At 41.8% G+C, this 22,703-nt stretch overlaps 1 protein-coding gene across 1 annotated transcript in view; it reads left to right on the forward strand.

Annotated features, from left to right (window-relative positions):
- LOC311058988 (kinesin-like protein KIF20B) overlaps positions 1-21,586 on the forward strand; it is a 48,177-nt gene extending 26,591 nt beyond the window's left edge. Inside the window, exons 20-34 of the mRNA XM_084076554.1 lie at positions 638-983; positions 6,520-6,790; positions 7,142-7,292; positions 8,610-8,732; positions 9,078-9,141; positions 9,670-9,795; positions 10,318-10,433; positions 11,676-11,822; positions 13,161-13,331; positions 15,387-15,461; positions 15,917-16,126; positions 18,469-18,540; positions 18,877-18,967; positions 20,099-20,238; positions 20,592-21,586. Coding sequence (XP_083932680.1) covers positions 638-983; positions 6,520-6,790; positions 7,142-7,292; positions 8,610-8,732; positions 9,078-9,141; positions 9,670-9,795; positions 10,318-10,433; positions 11,676-11,822; positions 13,161-13,331; positions 15,387-15,461; positions 15,917-16,126; positions 18,469-18,540; positions 18,877-18,967; positions 20,099-20,238; positions 20,592-20,666 — 2,178 coding nt within the window. The 3' untranslated portion in view covers positions 20,667-21,586. The remainder of the gene's footprint in view (positions 1-637; positions 984-6,519; positions 6,791-7,141; positions 7,293-8,609; positions 8,733-9,077; positions 9,142-9,669; positions 9,796-10,317; positions 10,434-11,675; positions 11,823-13,160; positions 13,332-15,386; positions 15,462-15,916; positions 16,127-18,468; positions 18,541-18,876; positions 18,968-20,098; positions 20,239-20,591) is intronic.
- The last annotated feature ends 1,117 nt before the right edge of the window (positions 21,587-22,703 follow it).

The raw sequence follows: 22,703 nt of genomic DNA on the forward strand, positions 1-22,703 counted from the left end.
CAAAACAGCCTTCGTTACCACCAGCCCAACTCTTGCGCAGTCTGTCCTCAATAGAAATCCTTACCCCAGAAAATGATCCACAATGGAAATAAAAGTTCCACTTAAATCCATCCAGTGGGAAATCCAAACGATCTAAATAGCAAGAAAGAAAGAAAACATCACATCTTGCTTCTACAGTAGCCTGTCTCTGTCCAGATTCACCCTGTTCTGCCAAAGTCACACAAACATTCTGACTGGCAATCTATTCAATCAGCCTGGAGCAGTGGTGGAAAGTAACGAAGTACTTTTACTTAAGTACACTTTTGAGTTATTTGTACTTTAATTAGTAATTCCAATGTCCAATACTTCTACTCCACTACATCTCGGAAGTTTCAAAAGTATAAAAAGTAGCAGATCTACAAGCTCAAAACGCGGTGCAAATTGTTTGTATGACAATTAAACGTCAACTAATATCCCATGATTGTGTGTGTGTGTGTGTGTGTGTGTGTGTGTGTGTGTGTGTGTGTGTGTGTGTGTGTGTGTGTGTGTGTGTGTGTGTGTGTGTGTGTGTGTGTGTGTGTGTGTGTGTGTGTGTGTGTGTGTGTGTGTGTGTGTGTGTGTGTCCGCGTCCGTCCGTCCGTCCGTCCCCTATCTGCAGGAGCTCAAAGGAAAACTCCAGACCCAAGAACAGGAAGTGAAAGATCTCACCTCCAAACTGGCACGACAGGAAGTGACATCAGAGAGGCAGCTAGAGGAGCTGAGACAGAAGCTGGGCACACAACAAGAGGAGGCGGAGAATCTCACACAGGAAGTAGACGGCGCTGCGTCCAAAGCGGCCCTCCTGGACAACCTCACGGCGCTGAACTCTGACCTCCGCGCCGAGGCCGAGACCCTGAGGGCAAAGGTCACCGAGTTGGAAAAAGAGCGGGAACGATCCTCCAGAACAAAACGGGAAACGGAAGACGTAGCCGCGGCGAACAACCAGCTAGCTTCCTCTGTACAAGGTTAGTACAGTTTTGAGATGTTCATAACTTTTTATCTTGTTTTGATGCTATCATTTCAGCTCAGTTTTACTGGGTTTACCGGTTTAGTTTTTTAACAACTGGGTGGCGATGGGCTCTGCATCGTTTATGACAGGGGTTCTCAAACTTTTTCATGTCAAGGACCCCCCAAATTGACACTTATTAGCAGGGTCCCCACGGTCATGAAATTCCTGGAAATATTTTGAAATAAAATTTAAAAAAATCCAGTACTGGAAAAGGTTTGAAATTGATCAAACATCATCAAAGGTCCTGGAATTTATCAAGGGTCCTGGAAAAATATTTGGCTATGCATTGTTTTTGGCTATTGATTTTGTTAAAACAAAACATTTTCATAAACATGAATAATATCACACGAAATATGTAACATAAGTAGTTTTTCGCCGAACGGGCTGTGTGACGGCAGCCTAATGTATGTCTCAAACTTTATTTTTGCTACACTGCCTATCTTTGGGCATTCTACATAGGAGTAAGAGACACATTATTGCGCCGAATGATTGTTATATAGGCCTGGAAATTGGGCTAAATATTCTGGAAAAGTTTTGGAAATTCATTGCTAAAAATGTGTGGGGACCCTGTATTAGCCCGCGGACCCCCATTTGAAAAGATATGCCAGGGACCCCCCATAAGAGACGATTTTTACGGCTCTAGCAGTGATTTTCAACCATTTTAATTTCAAGGACCCCCAGTTTGACATGCATTAGGGCTACGGACCCCCATTTAATGGCATTTATTTCTCTGGGACCCCAATTCATATTGTAAAATCAATGTTAATTTAACTCTGAGAGTTTCCAAATGGAACCAAATGGACCCGTTAGGGTCCATTTGGTTCCATTTGGACACTCTCAGACCCACTCTCCATTTGGACACTCTCAGACCCACTCTCAGACCCATAAGGGTCCATTTGGTTCCTATCCATCATTTAGCTGGGGACCCCCTGGAGCCCCCTCAAGTACGCCTGGGGGTCCCCGGACCCCACTTTGAGAACCAATGGTTTATGATATTCGTTCATATTTGATACATCCTGTTTCTGGCGAAAATGGAATTAATTCTGCCTTAAAAGTCTTAAGAACTACTACTTCCAGTTCTGAAATCATTGTCCCTACAGCAGCCGCGTTCATGGGAAATGTAGTCTTTGGGTTGTTTGACTCGTTTCTAGTGTTTATATTGTGTTACCCTTTGGGTAAATGTGTACATTTACACCTTCAGTCGATGCTTCATATCCATATGAGTAAAGTCGCCAGGGTGGTGTGTTTATTTTTGGAACACAGTTCTTATATGAGGCGATCTAAGATTCCCCAATGAGGATATCAACACAAAAAGTAAAGCCACGAACCAGCTTAACAGCGCCCTCCACTGGCAGTGACGTCAGCACTTCGGTGCTCTATATATCATGGATGTTACTACTAGTTGCTCTGTAATTATGGCGGAAGGCGGGGACGTCTGCCTGGAAGTCCATATTTGGGCAACGGTTTGTGCTGCGTCTGTGTTGCATCACGCCTGAGACATAAGCCTATATAATGACATCCAGCAGAAAGTTGTGTTGCAAAAACAGAAATGAAACGAATGTTAAAACAGGACATATACGAGGAGGCGGTTAGCCGATTGAGAGCACAATGGGCTAAACCGAAGGATGAAATCGTTGAAGAGTTAAACCTTGCAGAGAAAAGGATTACACATTTGGAGAAAGACCGAGCGGCCCTCAATGTTGCCAAACAGACTTTGATTGAGAGGGACGAAGAGATTGCGGGCCTCAAAAGCAGTTTGGCTGAGCAGGAAGAAGCAAACGCCATCCTCTATAAAGAGAACAAGGACCTCGAAGGGACTCGGGCTCTGCAGGTATCTCGTCCTCCCTCTTAAGGCCCGTTCAAAGTCACTAGATGTCACTAGACGTGCGGGGAGGGGGCGAGTAATGTCGTGCGTTCTTTATGGACACATGCATAGTCGCTATGTTATTTCGAAGCTTACAGGCGTAATACACATATTCATCCACTAGATGGCAGTTGCGAGAGAGCGTTGGCTCTGAGATAATGTTGCCATGTCTATGACTGCCATGTAAGCGACTTTGAGCTTGTTTTTTTGTTTTTTATTTGGGCTTGTTTCTAAAGTGTAGTTGCTTATTTGGGAGAATGTGGTTCTCAAATATTTTCATGTCATGGACCCCCAAATGAATATGTATTTATCAGTTAGTTACATGGACCCTCAAATTAATATGTATATATTTTCAGTTAGGTCTAAAGCAGTGGTTCTCAACCAGTGTAGGTACTGTGAATTTTTACATTCACAGTAAAATAAGAATAAAAAAATCACACCCTGTGTGAAGAGAGTGGTGCCTTTGATGAGCCCTGTATTGATGTTGTCATCAATGTTTGTTTATTGGACATACATACACACAGACAAAGTCAGATGTAGGAGTGGTTGGCACCACTCAAAAACAAAACAGGCTGGAATGTGAAAACCATCGGAACCATCAGTCAAATAAGAATAAAAAAACAAAACAGGCTGGAATGTGAAAACTATCTGAACCATCACCTGACAGGGGGGAGTTTCACCGGTAGGACGTAGCGCATGGAAGGAACTCGTAATTCCAACCAGTTCCCTTTCCCCTCCATCAGGCGCCCCGGCTGTCATGGGGAGGCAGTATATTATGTTTATATTGTGTTACTCTTTGGGTAAATGTGTACATTTACACCTTCAGTCGATGCTTCATCCATATGAGTAAAGTCGCCAGGGTGGTGTGTTTATTTTTGGAACACAGTTCTTATATGAGGCGATCTAAGATTCCCCAATGAGGAGATACCCCCCAGGGGTACTTGAGGGGATACCAGGGGGTCCCCAGCTAAATGATTTATAGGAACCAAATGGACCCTTATGGGTCTGTAACTCTGAGAGTGTACAAATGGAACCAAATGGACCCTAACGGGTCCATTTGGTTCCATTTGTACACTCTCAGAGTTAAATGAACATTGATTTTACAATATGAATTGGGGTCCCAGAGATAGAAATGCCATTAAATGGGGGTCCGTAGCCTAATGCATGTCAAACTGGGGGTCCTTGAAATTAAAATGGTTGAGAATCACTGCACGAGAGCTGTAAAAATCTTCTCTTATGGGGGTCCCTGGCATATCTTTTCAAATGGGGGTCCGTGGGCTAATAAGTGTCAATTTAGGGGTCCTTGACATGAAAAAGTTTGAGAACCACTGCTCTATATATCATGGATGTTACTTTTAGTTGCTCTGTAATTATGGCGAAAGGTGGGGACGTCTGCCTGGAAGTTCATATTTGGGCAACGGTTTGTGCTGCGTCTGTGTTGCATCACGCCTAAGACATAAGCCTATATAATGACACCCAGCAGAAAGTTGTGTTGCAAAAACAGAAATGAAACAAATGGCAAAAGACCTGCAGGACATACACGAGGAGGCGTTTACCCGAATGAGGGCGAAACTTAGGGCACAACTGGCTAAACCGAAGGATGAAATCGCTGAAGAGTTACACCTTGCAGAGAGAAGGATTAAACAGTTGGAGAAAGACCGAGCGGCCCTCAATGTTGCCAAACAGACTTTGATTGAGAGGGACGAAGAGATTGCGGACCTCAAAAGCAGTTTGGCTGAGCAGGAAGAAGCAAACGCCATCCTCTATAAAGAGAACAAGGACCTCAAAGGGACTCTGGCTCTGCAGGTATCTCGGCCTCCCTCTTAGTCAGAGTATGAGACGCCTGCAAGGATGCCTGTGAAAAGAGAAATCTAAGAAGAGAATGAAGAGACCGTAATTATCTGGGACGCGGCGAAAGCACGAATGTTAGTAGAACTGTCTGGGAAGAGGGAGGATTGGGATGAGCAGCAAACACAAAAATGTCTGGCATGCAGGAACAAGGGAACCAGGAGACCTGGTACTGCCAGACCCCTAGTGGTTGAAATCTGAATGGCCGGACTTCGCATGACGTGTGTGCAGAGGAAAAGAGCGACCGACCGACCGACAAAGCCTCATGTAGGCCGACCCCGGCCGGGTCTGGAAAAAACTCGTGAATGAAAGACGGGACAGCTTAGATGATGAGAGAGAAAAAATGCAGGCGGAATTTAAAGCACAAGTGGCTAAAGCGAAGGCTAAATTGATTGAAGAGTCATACGTTGCAGAGCAATTATATTATAATAATATATAGGTGCGCGGCACCGAGTGCCGCGCTATGAGCTGGTAGATCTGCTATTTTCTTGAAAAATCGTGAAAATGCGTGCAAATCTTTATATTATTATTATAATTATATTATTATTATAAATATATATTTCAAAACGAACATTTTTAACTCAATTCTTTGCTTCTGGAGATTCTATAAATGTCTTCTAAATCCTAACCGTTCTAAAAATAGCACACAGATGCATTCCCCGTCTGAATGGGTTAATATCTTTGAGGCCCTGCAGGGTTCTCTATCTCTGCATTCTGTTTATGCGATTATTAATCTTGTCTATTGACCTCTGGATGAGAGCGTCTGCTAAATGTTAGTGGTGGGAAAAAAAAGTTCATTTCCGTGAATGAACGATTTCGTTCACTTTCACGGCAATGATTCGTTCAAATGATTCGTTCAAATGATTCGTTCAAATGATTCGTTCAAATGATTCGTTTACGTTCTCGTTCAGTAGCGCTATTTTCTAGCGTTCAAAATTTACTTGAGTAAAAGTACAAAATTATCGGCATCAAAACATACTTAAAAGTACCAAAAGTAGAAGTGCTAACATATTTGAAAATAGCCGATCTAATAAGCTCACAATGCGCCGCGATGCGACGCGTTGTGAGCTTGTAGATCTGCTATTTTCAAATAGCCTGGGTATAAAGTAGGGCTAAAGTGTTTTTTTACACACGTAATGTGTGTAAAAAAAATACCATCGCGGGAGTTTTTTTTTTACATCGCACGTGAACGTAACAGTTTCAGAAAGTGAACGAGCTCGTTCACGTTCGCGGGAAATGAACTAGTTCTTTTGAACGAATCGATCATGAACGACACATCACTGCTAAATGTCTGAATACATTGTGATTGAATACATTGTAATTGAATACATTGTAATTGAATACATTGTGATTGAATACATTGTAATTGAATACATTGTAATTGAATACATTGTAATTGAATACATTGTGATTGAATACATTGTGATTGAATACATTGTGATTGAATAAAATGTAATTGAATACATTGTAATTGAATACATTGTGATTGAATACATTGTGATTGAATAAAATGTAATTGAATACATTGTAATTGAATACATTGTGATTGAATACATTGTAATTGAATACATTGTGATTGAATACATTGTGATTGAATAAAATGTAATTGAATACATTGTAATTGAATACATTGTGATTTTGAATACATTGTAATTGAATACATTGTGATTGAATACATTGTGATTGAATAAAATGTAATTGAATACATTGTAATTGAATACATTGTAATTGAATACATTGTAATTGAATACATTGTAATTGTATAAAATGTCTTCTTTAGAGATGGAGAGAACGCTGAAAGACAAGGAGGCGGACGCGGAGAGGACGCTGGCGGAGAAGGAGAAACTCCTCGCGGAGAAGGAGGCCCAGATCTGCTCCCTGCAGAGGGCTCTGAAGGAGGCGCAGGAGCGGGGGGAGGAGGAGGAGAGGCAGGCCGTGAAGGAGGCCAGGGACAGGGAGGTGGAGCGACGCAGGGAGCTTCTCGCCGTGGCCGAGGAGGCCATCGCTCTGAAGGACCAGGAGCTGAAGAAGAGACAGCAGGACATCGACATGTAATCTATTACTATTACTTTATTAATAATAATACTACTAATAATATAGACCTGGAGCTGAAGAGGCGATCGTTGTGAGCTTGTAGATCTGCTATCTTCGGTTAATGTTCCTCAGAATAGAGATTCTAGGGTGATAAATGCATGAAACGCATATACTATCACAAAGATTTGGCGGACACCCTGGAGTAACTTCAACCCTGAGGACCCCCTAGGGGTCCCGGACCGCCTGTTGAAGACCCCTGACTTAGACTAAATTAAATTAATTCAGGACCCATTAGATCATTTTCCTACACAATGCTGCAAAGGTGACAAAATGATCTAACGGTTTATGTGTGTGTGGTTTAATCCCAGGCTGAAGCAGACCTCCAAACAGGATCAGGACAGAGTGAAGACCATGAGCCTGGACCTCCAGAGGAAAGAAGACCTCACCACAGACCTCAGAGCATGCACGTGCACACATAGACATCAAAGGGGGCTTGAGCCCCTGCCCTTTTGTCTGTCGGTAAAAAGTGCCCTCGTCTCCTCTGACTGTAAACTGTAGAAACCCCTGCGCCCGTTGGCCTCGCACCTGCAGTAAAGCTTACTTAATTGAGCCCCGTGCCATGCAGTGCTCGCGCAGAATTATAGTTGATTTACAAGCTCACAACGCGTCGCAACGCCAGGCATTGTGAGCTTGTAGATCGGCTATTTTTTGGGTGCGCGATACCGCCCGGCAAACGAAGTCTATTATACACAATCGAAACCTAAATGAGTGCACAACTGAACGCAGTGAATGCACGCAGAACACGGACCAATTGTTTGAGACAGATTAGGTATGTATAAAAAAAATATATAGCTGTTAATTTGAAATTACTTGTCAAGCAGGAGCCTATATATATCTCTCTCTACCTCCCTCTCTCTCTCTCTCTCTCTCTGTGTCAGCACAGCAGCATTGGTGGGAAAAGTACTCAATTTCTTTACTTAAGTAAAAGTACTCATTATACAGAAGAATAAGTGGCGTCGTTAGGCGGGGGCTTCGGTGGCTATAGCCACCAATGTTTTATCCAAAGCCACCAAAAAACATTATTAGAAAAAGTTTTTTTTTAATTTTTTTATTATATATCTATAACCCTAACCTAACCCTACCCCTAACCCTAAAACCGAAATAAAGTAACAAAAAACGGGTAAAAAAGTACCCGAATCCGACGAATATCCGCAAAATTTTGCGCGCGTGCATTTGTCCGTGCATGTGCCCTTTTGAAATTCCAGCCCCTGCCTCTCCAAATCTCTCTGCACGTCTCTGCCTCAGAGACAAGCTGTCTGACTCCAAGAAGCAGATCCTCCAGGTCCAGAAAGAGGTCCGAACACCAACTGATTCAATACCTCATGTTTTAACCCAGTGGTTCACAAACCTTTTCATATCAAGTACCCCATACATTAATTAATATGTGCTGTATTTGGCCACGTACCCCCACATGAAAAAGATTGTGTACCTCCCCCATTTGAGATTTGTGTTCAAATGTTTTAAAAAATATTCCAAAATTGTCACTATTTTTTTCTCCTATATTTTTTGTAAATATTTACAAACTCACAACCGTAACGTGTTGTGAGTTTGTAGATCTGCTTTTTCCATCTAGATAGTGTTAAAGTGTTTAAACTGATTTTGATGCTATATTAACTCATTTTGCTAGGGGGACCCCCTCGAACCCCCATAAATGTGAAGATTCATTCACATTTATATTTATTAACTGACTGATTTGGTATAAAGTGCTGTGGTCTTAATTAGTGGATTGATTCATTGGGAGGTTAATTGATTTATTGTTTTATTTATGCTACACAGATCTCAGTGATGAGAGAAGAGGAGAAACAAGTGAAACAGCAGCTGTGCAACGCTGACAAAACCAAGAAACAGCTCCAGAATGATCTGTCTGCTAGAGACAGAACCATACAGCACCTACAATCTGTAAGAATATGATATTAATATGTCTGTCAGAGATAGAACCATACAACACCTTCAATCTGTAAGAATATGATATTAATATGTCTGTCAGAGATAGAACCATACAACACCTACAATCTGTAAGAATATTACATTCATAATGTATCATATCGTCGAAATATCTTGTTAATGCTATTTCATTTTCTAACATGTTATTTTTCATCATTATTTGATGGTCTACTCAGGCTTGTGTTTCACCCCAGACAGACAGTTAGTTTTAAGTTGCTTGATTCAGTATTTAGATATTTGATATTCATTTTATCAGACACGCCCCCTTCCTATACAAACCCTTCATGTCCTGTTCTACAGAACCAGAACCACGCCTCTGATTCCAAATCTGACCACATGCAGAAACACCAAGAGCTCAGCAAAGGTAATACACGTGTGTGTGTGTGTGTGTGTGTGTGTGTGTGTGTGTGTGTGTGTCTGAAATTCCATTTAGTTTGTGTCACATTTTAGTCATTCTGAAATGTTTTAGTCTAGTTTCAGTTGACTAAATATCATAATATTTTAAATCTACAGTTGATTTAGTCGACTAAAATATGTTTTGGTGGGGCCGTGATGGCGTTGTAATGCCTGATTTATACTTGGCTGCTTGCCTAAAATAGCCGATCTATAAGCTTTGTGAGCTTGTAAATCTGCTATGTTTTGGGGCTAAAATGTCTTAGTTCTACTGGATCTCTTCTCCACTAGTCCCTCACTGACATTTTAGTCTTGTTTTTATTTGTTGATGAAGTCAGAATTAGTCAGAATTCTTGTCATCATAGCTTAGTTTTTATTTAGGTTTTGTCAGTGAAAAAAAGGTAGCCGACGAACATTTTTCATCATGGTTTTAGTCTGTTAAATTAACGCGTGTGTGTGTGTGTGTGTGTGTGTGTGTGTGTGTGTGTGTGTGTGTCAGAGCTGCGGGCTAAGGAGGGTGTGTTGGAGAACATGCGTTCTGTCTTGTTGGAACAAGAGGACACTCAGGAACAGATGGAACAAGAGCTACAAGAAAGACTGGACCAAGTACAAGAGCTGACTGATGGTGAGACACGAGACACACACACTCTAGAACTACATACACTGGAACTCACTGATGGTGAGACACATGCACTATAGCACTGTTTCCCAAGCATTTGCTCAGGTTAAGCCCTAACCCCTTTAACCTCCCAAACGCCATGCCTAACCTCGAAACCACACCCACCTGGGGGAAACACGGATAAAAGATTTTTCTAAGTGATCCTGGGCGCTACACTCCCCCTACCAGCCTAGGGAGGCCAGGGCCGAGGTCATGCCTCCTTCAATGCATGAGAGCCAACTGACCTTCTTGTCACCTGACAGGGGGGAGTTTCCCTGGTAGGACGTAGCGCGTGGAAGGAACACGTTATTCCAACCAGTTCCTTTCCCCTCCATCAGGCGCCCCGGCTGACCAGGGGAGGCAGTATAGTGACTAGGATTACTACATGCTTTTGTGAGGGTATTAACAACCCTGAGAGACACGGGGAGAACATGCAAACTCCACACAGAGAGTCTGTTTTTGTTTATGTTTGTCCTTTATGTTTTCCAGAGGTGGAGAGACTAAAGGGGAGGTTACATGATCCACAAGACCCGCCCACTCGCACGGACAGCCAATCACAGGATGAGCTCAAACAGGGTGCCGCTCAAGCTCAGGAGAGCCTGAAGGTAGTGGAGCTACAGGCTGTTAATGTGATTCTGAATTAGAGAACATTAGCTTGAATAACTACAATTCATTTGATTGTTATACATTTCATTGAATAAGATTAGATTACATTGCACTGAGTTACATTAGTGTAAGATGGTTAGAGAGCCCGCCTGGGAAGCCAAGGGTCCCAGGTTCAATTCCAGGCCTCAGCAATGAGTCGAAGTGTCCCTGAGCAAGACATTTAACCCCTAAATGTGCTCCCTGAGCGCTACAACCAACAGCTCCTAGCGTGGGTGAAATGTAGAGGGCAATTGTCACCTACTGTATGTGTATATGTATATAGTGACAGAAAAAGAGCGGGACCAAATTGAATTATTATATTAGATGATACTTGGTTTGTATTAGTTTAGATTGGAGTAGTTTTTACATATTAGTTGCGTTAAATTACATTTGTTTAGTTAAGATTAGTCTAGTGCAGGTTAGATTATATTTGTTTAGTTAAGATTAGTCTAGTTTAGTGCAGGTTAGATTATATTTGTTTAGTTAAGATTAGTCTAGTTTAGTGCAGGTTAGATTATATTTGTTTAGTTAAGATTAGTCTAGTTTAGTGCAGGTTAGATTATATTTGTTTAGTTAAGATTAGTCTAGTTTAGTGCAGGTTAGATTAGCTGACATTCATTTAGATTCAGTCCGTTGTAAGATGTAATGACTTAATATGTCCACCAGATGGTGGCATAGTAAGTGAGATAGGCTGTATGTTCAACTTGTGATAGACTTGTGAGCTAGAAATAATAATATGATGGCATTCTAGGACATTGTTTGTTTTTTCAACCACAAAATAAAAGGTGTGTGTGTGTGTGTGTTTTGCTATACTTTTGAGGACCAAATGTCCCCACAAGTATGGTAGAATTTCAGAAATCAGAAATTTCAGGTTTTACGCACGTACCCACGTAAAGAGATATGTTTAGAATTAGGAAAAGTTGGCTTTAGGGTTAGAACGAGACATAAAGTTTAGGGGTTGGCATCAGAGTTATTCCTGATTTATACGTAGTTTCGCACTGGTGTCGTGCACCCCAAAAATAGTTGTGAGCTTGTAGATCTGCTATTTTTCGGCTTTAGGCTTATGGTTAAAAAAGCCCCTACAATTTTGTGTGTGTGTGTGTGTGTGTGTGTGTGTGTGTGTGTGTGTGTGTGTGTGTGTGTGTGTGTGTGTGTGTGTGTGTGTGTGTGTGTGTGTGTGTGTGTGTGTGTGTGTGTATTAGGTGTGTACCGAGAAGCACCAGGCAGAGCGCAGGAAGTGGCTGGATGAGAAGATGCTTCTGATTGGCCAGGCCAAAGAGGCCGAGGACAAGAGGAACCAGGAGATGAGGAAGTTCATCGAGCTCAAAGAGCGACAGCAGAGAGAACTGGTGAGGAGAGCTGTCATGGTTATGCAATTTTACTTGACGATTAAGGCCCCGTTTAGACCAGTGGGTCTCCAACCTTTTCATGTCATGGACCCCCAAAATTACATGTATTTGGCCCGCGGACCCCCATCTCAAAAATATTGTTCCAGGGACCCCCCAGAAGCAAAGATTTGAGTTAAAAATGTTAGCTTAAAAATATATATATATATATATATATTCAAAGATTTGCACACATTTTCAAGATTTTTCTACAAGAATTGAATTTTTGAATAGCTAAAGTATAAAATAACAATTAAAGTGGTTGTGATGCTTTATTACCTAATGTTGCGATTATGTAATAATGACAGGCCTACTGATGAGATGATCCTCCCAGTAAACTAACTGGTAAGATGATGATCCTCCCAGTAAACTAACGGTTAAGATCGAGGGATGCCGACACAAATTTGGGTCGAACAATCTTATCGGGGGCAGTTAGGATATTCAAATTTGTTTCGGCTCAGTTTCTGGCATCCCTAACAGAAAGCAGACCTTTCCTAGATGACATGAGAGATCCATATGGTTCATGAATGACATGGCAAAAGATCATACATTTATTTTTCAGTCGTGAAATGTTCAGGGTCCCCACTGTCATGGAATTCCTGGAAATATTTTGAAATTATAAAATAACTTTTTCCAGTCCTGTAAAAGGTTTTGGAATTTATCAAGGGTCCTGGAAAAATGTGTGGCTATGTGTTGCTTTTGGCTATTGATTTTGTTCATGAAAAACCTTTCCCAAAACATGTATAACATTCCACGAAATATGTAACATAAGTAGTTTTTCGCCAAACGGGCTTCGTGATTGCTGATGTAATGTATACCGGACGTGACAAAAACAACAGATCTACAAGCTCACAACATGCTGCAGCGTGATGTGTAGTTATTACATTTGGCACAAAATTTGGAATGGAAATATAACGTATGGTTTATTTGTGCACTGCATGTCTTTGGACATTGCACATAGGAGTAAGAGACTCATTATTGCGCTGAATGATTGTTATATAGGCCTGGAAGGAAATTGGGTTAAATATTCTGGGAACGTTTTGGAAATTCATTGGTATAAATGTGTCGGAACCCTGGATTTTAATTTGTTTCATTTGTGTGTGTGTGTGTGTGTGTGTGTGTGTGCGCGTGTGTGTGCGCGTGTGTGTGCGCGTGTGTGTGCGCGTGTGTGTGTGTGTGTGTGTGTGTGTGTGTGTGTGTGTGTGTGTGTGTGTGTGTGTGTGTGTGTGTGTGTGTGTGTGTGTGTGTGTGTGTGTGTGTGTGTGTGTGTGTGTGTGTGTGTGTGTGTGTGTGTGTGTGTAGGACACCCTGTCCTCCCAGCTGTCTCAGAAAGACGAGGATCTGTCCAGATGGAGACAGGACAGAGACACTCTGGTGTCTGCTCTGGAGGTCCAGCTGAGGAAACTGGTGTCTGCCAACGCTGAGAAAGACAAGACCATCCAGGAGCTGTCTGTCTGCGCTACAACACTACAGGTCTGTCTGAATGACCTGTCTGTCTGCTCTGTAACACAGTAAGCCTGTGTGTCATCAGAGAGAGGAGATGTTAAAGTTTAACTTCTCCTTCACTTAAAGGACGACTTCACCCATTTTCAACCTATGTTCATATAATTGGTCCTCACTAATGCTCATGATAAAATGGTACCATTCTTTTCTACTCGGTCTGTGTCTCAGAGGAGGGCTGTGGACAGTTCAGAATCCTGTCTACCAGTGACATCATCGATGGGGAATCCAAGCTAATATAAACTGCAGGCTTTCTATTCCTGGAAAGTTGCAATGCAATAATGGAAGCCATTGTTCTCACGTTAATAAAAATCGAAATATGGGGAGAAAAAATCCTGCCTAACGATGATGTCACTGGTAGACAGGTTTCTGGACTGTCCACAGCTCTCCTATGAGACACAGACCGAGCAGAAAAAAAATGTCCCATTTTATCATGAGTATTAGTGAGGACCAATTATATGAAGATAGGTTGAAAATGGGTGAAGTCGTCCTTTAATGCAGGTTAATATCAGACTACTGATATATTATTGATTTCAGCTGTTGCTATTCCAAACATGCAAACATGACCCGCTTTTATTACTTCAGTCTATATTATTAGTTTAATTACTTTTCATGTAAAAGTGTTTGTTCTTAAGTTCATAAAGTTAACTTAAGTATAATTAAATGCATTTGAAATGAAATAAAAATTTTACTTTTCAGGATTCCAATTAAAAAATACCAAAAAAGAATTCAGGATTCCAATTCTAAAAGTAGCAAAAAATAGCAGATCTACAAGCCCAAAACGTGTTGCGATGCGACGTGTTTTGAGCTTGTAGATCAGCTATTTTTGCTACTTTTGTGTGACATACTAGAACGGCCTTAATTTAGGAAAAAAGTTAAAATGTGGTGATAGAGGTTTCTGCCCGACAGCAACAATATGCAACGTGGCCCTCTGGAGTGAGTGTGGAAATATAGTTGCTCTCTCCATCATCAAAGTTGCATCACCCCTGTGCTAAACCATGATTCTATTGAACAGCAGAGATTGAACCCCTATAGTGTCCCCTGTTGAGTACAGGGGACACTATAGAATGGTGTACGCTTAATTATATGAAGATAATGTTGTAAATGGGCGTAAGGAAAAACATTATCAAATTTAGTGCACTGCCATTGTAAAAAATATATAAAAGACTATGCTTGCAATGCAATGGACGGCACCCACTAGAAGACTGTGGTTGTACTGGTCAGCTCCCGGTGACCAACAGTATTAGAAGTAGTAGTACTATGTGCACCAAAACTTCTTTGCCGAAAATAGCATGTCTACAACAACCTCTCATCACGTTGTGTTGTGTTGTGTTGTGTTGTGGAGCACATGACACCCGTAGAGGACGTGCAGTGTTCTGCTGCATCTCTGTTTGCCCTGAATGACGTGATAACATTTTATTGAAATGGTTGCTGTCATTATTGTTTTTTTTGTTTTCTTAAATTTTTTATCCCACGATCTCGTAACCCTATTTTTAACACCCAGTGCCAATTGTCTATGTAATCCTGGGCACTACCTTCCCTCTGCCAACCTAGGGAGGCCAGGGCCGAGCTCATGCCTCCTTCAATGCATGAGAGCCAACTGACCTTCTTGTCACCTGACAGGGGAGAGTTTCCCTGGTTGGACGTAGCACGTGGAAGGAACACGTTATTCCAACCAGTTCCCTTCCCCTCCATCAGGCGCCCCGGCTGACCATGGGGAGGCAGTATTGTGACCAGGATTACTGCATGTTATTGTGAGGGTACCTACCCTAGGGAACAGGGGGAGAACATGCAAACTCCACACAGAAAGGCCCTTTCACCAACCCCACCTAGGGTATGGGCACTGATGACGTGGAGGAGAGAACACGCCCCCAGCGCCCACAGCGTCCCCTGTGGGAATCTGTCATTATTGTTTAAATAATACCTTGGCTTACACTAATGCTTTTGTACCGCCCAGCCCCATGATAGCCTGTTACTATTAATTAGCATTATTAATTAACAATGATTAATTGTGTCTCTCGGTGGCAGACTGCGTCTGATGGTCATAAATCCAACATGGAGGTCAGCCACGTGAAAGAGCAGAGAGTATCTGCAGTCAGTCAGGTAAGATTAGGATGGAAGGCTTCCTACACACTTTAACATGAACAAAGACATTACACAAGTTTTGTGTAATGTGTAGCCATGTGGAACCCTGCATGAAGTGATTAAAGCATTAAAACCGGGAACTCATCTGTGCAACCAGTTACCACTTAAACCATTATTGTATACTTTGGCTATTCAAAAATCGTGAAAATGTGTGCATATCTTTGAATATGTGTGTGTGTGTGTGTGTGTGTGTGTGTGTGTGTGTGTGTGTGTGTGTGTGTGTGTGTGTGTGTGTGTGTGTGTGTGTCGTTGGAGACACATTGTAAGCTTGGCAATCGGCTATTTTCAACATGGAAACGATTATGCAAAAATAATAAGGATTATCTCAAATAGTTGTGATTAGGCGATGATGTGATAATTGTGAGTGTGACCTAACTGTATCTAACAGCATGTGTTTTGGGGGTTTGCTGCAGGGTTCGGCCGGCTGTTCGCTGGTCCTGGACTCGTCACAGATCTCCACGGAGAACGGACGCCACAGCCGCTTCCCCAAGCCCGAGGTGGAGATCTCCTTCAGCCCGCTGACGCCCAACCGCATGGCTCTGAGACGCCAGGGAGAGGACGGGGTCACCAACGTCAAGATCACACGCTCCACCCGCAAGAGGAAGAGTGGAGACATGTGGCAGGTGAGCTGTGAGCGCACACACACACACACACACACACACACACACACACACACACACACACACGTGCACACATAGACATCAAAGGGGGCTTGAGCCCCTGCCCTTTTTTTCCTGTCTGTAAAAGTGCCCTCTCCAGACCATGAATGTAGCACTTACTACTATGAAAGAAATGAAAAGCCCCCCTTTCCATGCCACACCTGAACGCAGCATTCAAGAGAATTGCCCCCCCCTTCCCCCAAAAAAAGCAGATCTACAAGCTCATAGTGCGCATTCGGTGTCGCGCTATGAGCTTGTAGATCTGCCATTTTTTTTATAAATCTAAAAATGACACGGATGCGTTCCCGGAATTGAATGGTTTCAAATGACACCAGACTGTAGTAGTGTGAGCCCGTCGTGCAGCAGTGCTGTGATGTGTAGATTTGAACTTGTAGATCTGCTGTGATGTGTAGATTTGAACTTGTAGATCTGCTGTGATGTGTAGATTTGAACTTGTAGATCTGCTGTGATGTGTAGATTTGAACTTGTAGATCTGCTGTGATGATGTGGCTCTGGTTCCACTTAGTCCAGTCAGGAAAAGTCATCAGCCCATCCTCACCAGTTTGTTTTATAGTGCAGTTATTGACTCGTTAATGTTTTTAACACACACTCGTAATTATTTAAATAGATCTTTTGTCAAAACAACTGCAGGACATAAACAGAAATGTGAACTTATAAATATAAACGTTCTTTTTTTCTAACCTTGACTGTTGGTTCTTTTTCCAAGAGCAAAAGTTTGAGGCTGACTAAACGGAAAGTGACTCCAGAGGTATTGTTTTATCTATAACCGTATTCAATCATAACGCCACATTACCTCCATAATCATAATCATATCTCCACATGACCTCCATAATTCAGCCTGTCTCTAATCGCAATTATTTGAGATAATCACAATTATTTTTGCATAATCTTTTCCATGTGGAAAAATGTTCACGCATTTTCAACATTTTCATTTAAAAAAAAAGCAGAAATGGCAGATCTACAAGCGTCACGAAGTGACGAGTTGTAAGCTTGTAGATCTGCCATTTCTGCTTTTTTTTGGTTGGCTATTTTGTATATATGTATAAAATTATTAAATAAATGTCAATGTATTTGTATATTTAAGTAATTTGTCATATCTGCGCAATTTTTTATTAAGACAACAGAATTATTTGTTTTACTCATATGTTATGTTCCAGTGTTCAATGCCAAACACACAATTAAATTGTTAATCGTAATTATTTGAGTGACTTTAAATCGTCAACTTGTAATCTTGACAGCCCTATCCATGATCATAATCATATCTCGACAATACCTCCATAATCATAATCAACTATAAGTCGACCACCGTACCTCCATATTCATAATAAATCATAACTCGACATTACCCCCATGATCATGATAAACCATAACTCATTACATATTCATAGTAATCATCCATTATTTTGAATAATCATGAATAGATAAAAAATGACATCAGAATAATTCAATTTTTAAATGTTTTTAAACAGAATGTTTAAATGTTTCTGACTGATGATGAATTGTATCAACTAAAATGACAGCATGAACTGTGTGTACAAATGGAACCAAATGGACCTTTTATGGGTCTGTAACTCTGAGAATGTACAATAGAACCAAATGGACCCTTACGGGACTGTAACTCTGAGAGTTCCATTTGTACACTCCCAGAGTTAAATGAACACTGCAGATTTCACAGTGTAGATTGGGGGGTCCGTGACCATAATGTACGGTATATCAAACAGGGGGGTTTTGAAATGTAAAAGCTCTCAGCTCAGTAGTGTGAAAACAGTCAGTGGTCTATGCAGTGATAGAGGGGGTCCAGTGGACTATGCAGTGATAGAGGGGGTCCAGTGGTCTATGCAGTGATAGAGGGGGTCCAGTGGTCTATGCAGTGATAGAGGGGGTCCAGTGGTCTATGCAGTGATAGAGGGGGTCCAGTGGTCTATGCAGTGATAGAGGGGGTCCAGTGGTCTATGCAGTGATAGAGGGGGTCCAGTGGACTATGCAGTGATAGAGGGGGTCCAGTGGTCTATGCAGTGATAGAGGGGGTCCAGTGGTCTATGCAGTGATAGAGGGGGTCCAGTGGTCTATGCAGTGATAGAGGGGGTCCAGTGGTCTATGCAGTGATAGAGGGGGTCCAGTGGCTCCGTTTTGCTGTGGGGGGCTTTTTTCCTGGCGTGGTTTGGATTCCACATGTCCCCTTACAGCGAAGGATCATGTTAATGTGTCTGTCTGTCTGTCTGTCTGTCTGTCTGTCTGTCTGTCTGTCTGTCTGTCTGTCTGTGTCTCTCTCTCTCACACATCAGGAGGAGGTGGATGTTGAGAACAAAAGGAATACGAGAACCAGACACACTCCAAAACCAACACACCAGGAACAGGTAACTCACACACACACACACTCACACACACACACACACACACACACAGGCCATTTCCATATCCACCATTTCTCTCTAGACTGGATGTGGTTGCTGTCGCGTAGAAACTTCTTATCTCCATAGTTTAAAACATAAATGTGTTTTGGTAAATGATGGTCCCATTTATTTGAAAAAATAATGATTAAGTAGGGAATGTTTCTAGGGTTTCTACTGGTTCTACCGAGGACCGGATATAAACGTGTGTGTGTGTATATATATATATATATATATATATATATATATATATATATATATACACACACCCATAACCCTCCTGTGTGTTGTGTTGTGTTGTAGAGATCTACAGACCCTCACAGCAGAAAGGAAGGCACTCTACAGAAGATAGGAGGATTCTTACAAAGTTCACCTACACTGCTGGGAAGTAAAGGTAATACTGTTGTCATGGAGAGAGACGTGCAGCAGGTGACTGTTTGACAGCTCAGAAGTAAGACCAGTTATTTCCGGTGGGAAAAAAAGGAGGTGACCAAATATAGACCCCTGGGGAACCCCAGTCAGCGAAGTACATCGGTTTAAGTGATTAGATAAGACCAAGGGTGGTGTAGTGCTCGCCTCACGCGGTACCACGCCGTTTCACCAGTCTTTTGAGCAAAAGCATGCACCAGCATGCACCAGCATTGTCATCAAATTAGAGGCTTAGGAATTCGACAAAAACTAAAAAATATCCATGAATTCAAGTCTCCATGGGGTGACTAATCGATAGAAATATCTTTTTGGGTGAACTATCCCTTTAAGCAAAACAATAGCCAGCACTTATCTGCACTTCACACCCCATCAGATGTGCAATAAAAAAATATGTTCATACTGTGCCAGCAATTTTTTTTAAGTAAAACAGAAAGTGCTCGGGAGCCGAGATACAGCCTTTTTCAGTAATAAGTTAAACAAGAAGTGAAAGGAGCAGCAAATCTTCGGATCACAATATCTTGGGTTCTGAACGTTCTTTTCCCAAAAAAAAACTATATATATATATATATATATATATATATTTTATTTTATTTTTTTAACTCGGGATAACTCGTTCTTGGCACTGAGGGCATTCAGAAAAAAAACTCGGGATAACTTGTTTTTGGCACTCAGAGAGTTAAGCTTGTATAATGCATTCCTTGGGCAAAAATAATATTTAATTTCATAATGCTGGTCGGGCCCATTCACGCGTGTGTGTGCATTAACTCACGTGAATTTCATTGAAATTAAATTGCGTTCCCCCGGTTAAAAGATTACCACTACACCTGTGAGCTTGTAGATCAACTATTTTCGGTCTGTGACACCCGCGCTAACCCATGATGATTAGTCTTAGTTCTACTGCATCTCTTCTCCTATTCTCCCTCCCAAACATTTTAGTCTAGTTTTTATTTGTTGACAAAATTGTCAGTATATTTAGCCATAGTTTTAGTCATCATAGCTTAGTTTTTATTTGGTTTTCGTAAGTGAAATGAAATCAAAACTGGTGCTCAGATGGCACAGGGGTTTACACTGTGCTGTGTGTCTTCGTTCTCTGTAGCGAAGAAGATGATGAGTTTCGTCAGCGGTCGAGGTGAAGGCGACACGGAGCCTTCATCGTCATCACCTTTGGCAAAGAAATCCAAGAAGAAAGTTTACAGACCTCAAATCTCCTCGCCTATGGACTTCAACTCACGCACGGTACACACGCAAGCGCGCACACGCACGCACACACATTCACATAAAAGTAGCAATAATGTATTTAATTAGATGTTTTCATTTCATACAGTTGACAGTTTTGCCAATAAAGCAGATTTGCAGGTCTTTGAATATTTTCCAGTGCAACCCTAGTTATATTGTATCAATAGATTGATTAAAATGTGTTATTTGATAAAAAAAGTACCTTTAATCATGTTAATCATACAAAACGAGCAATTGTCAGATTAAATGATGATTTTTCTTTGAGATTTAGTCATTCTGTGATTCATTGTTCATTATCTGAGAACACACACACACACACACACACACACTAACAGATGAATGTCCTCCTCCAGATCATCACCAGTGAAGTACAGGAGAGAGACGCTGATGAGCTGAAGAGACGACTTCGGTCCAGAACGGACAAATAACCACTGGGCCCTGTGGCCCACACTGGGCCCTGTGGCCCACACTGGGCCCCGTAGCCCACAGGCTGAGAATTGCTGCTTTAGACCACAGACGCCCATAACTCTGACAATGTATTTGGTTGCATTTATACTCTGTCCGAGTTACACACTTATAAGGGTCCATTTTTGGTTGCATTTTTTCCACTGTCAGTTATAGACTTGTAAGATATAGACTAGTATATTTAACCCATAAGACCTGGACATTTTAGATGTCTTTGGCTATTCAAAAATAGCAGATATATAAGCTCATAGCGCGGCACCGAGTGCTATGAGCTTGTAGATCTGCTATTTTTGAAAAATCTTGAACAAATATTTTCCAGATTTAAAAAAAAAAAACTGTTAAGATTTAGATAACATTTTAAGAATCGCCTCAAGTCTTAATGGGATAAACTAGTAATCCCTTTGCTGCGGAGGACCCCCTGGGGGTCTCCGGACCCCAACTCTGAGGACCGCTGTGCTAGGCTGTAAGTTAATGGTTGGGTTTGCTAGGATGTTAGTGAAGAAAGGTGTTTGCTAGGCTGTAAACGCAAACACTTTAAAAATGAATGTATAAAATACTCAACTACCTTTTTATTAATTTGAGTAGATTAGCACTACAGTTAACGTCCTCACCAGAATCAGAAGCTGTTTTTAATTACATTGTTTTTCTAGAACAAACTTTTAACACCACATGTCTTATCTTGCAATAATCAATCCATCAAAAGGCAATATAGGCTGTACATGGATCAATAAGCTCCATTGATTATTGACATGAAGTTAATGTGCACTTTATTCTATTGTACTGAGGAATTAATCCATGTTTAATAGTGCATGTATATTATTTTATTGGTACATGATTATACAGGTCTTTGTTGAATTGATTGGTCAAAATGTGTTTTTTTCTCAATAACAGACCGTTTATGTTGCTACTGTATGTAACACTAATAAAAAACATCTTTATATCAATATGTTGTGGCAAATGATTTGGTCTGTAATTCAGATGTAGTTAAAGTTCAGTGAGACGGACGAGGAGGAGCAGTTACAGATCCATGGTTAAAACATTAAGACCGGGAAAGCATCTGTGTCATTTTTAGATTACTTTGGCATATTCAAAAATAGCAGATCTACAAGCTCATAGCGTGGCACTGAGTGCCGTGCTATGAGCTTCTAGATCTGTTTTTTTTTTTTAATCTTGAACATTTGTGCAAATCTTTAGTTTGTTCGCTTTAAAAAATATATATATATATATATATATTCATTTTTAACTCATCTTTGCCTCTGGGGGATTCTACAAGTGTCTTCTAAATCTGAAAGGTTGTGACAGACGGGGAGCGGTCCACGCGGGCGTTACCCCTCAGATCAGCGGTGATCGCGCCGCGATCATTGTTGTTTTGTCCTCCTGCGCGGAAAAGGAAAGCGCATCACAATCCAGCACTTGCCGCCCGGCCGCGCGCGTGCACAAACGAGCGCGAGAATTTCAGGGGACCGCGCCCGCCTGCCTCGCCTCACCGCCCCCTCAACTTCTCCACACGTCCCAAATAATCGAGCGCCTCTCATTGAAAATGAATTACATAGGCGCGTCGGCCGCCTGCCGTCTGAAATGAGATGAGAAATGCATTGTAAAGATCGTAACACGCGGCAAGCGGTTCACGCGGGCGCTACCGCTTGGATCAGCGGTGATCGCGCCGCGATCATTGTTGTTTTTTTCCCCCGGTGCGGTGAAAAGAAAATCTGACCCTCTCACCTTGCCGCCCGCAAGCGAACACGCGCGAGAGAATTTCAGGGGGCCGCGCCCGCCTCACCGCCCCTCAACTTCTCCGCACGTCCCAAATAATCGCCCGCCTCTCATTGAAAATGAATAACATAGGCGCGTTGGCCACTTGCCGTGTGAAAGGACCTTTAATCCCCAAAGGGAAATTGTGCCGTTACAGCAGCACAGTGTAACAAATAAATAAGTAAACAACAGACAAACAAAAACACAGCAAAACAGATGGACACACACTAGACCAGGGCCGACACAGG

This window comes from Gymnoscopelus microlampas (genome assembly GCF_963454915.1).
Source record: "Gymnoscopelus microlampas genome assembly, chromosome: 13".
In the NCBI taxonomy this organism is placed as follows: Eukaryota; Metazoa; Chordata; class Actinopteri; order Myctophiformes; family Myctophidae; genus Gymnoscopelus; species Gymnoscopelus microlampas.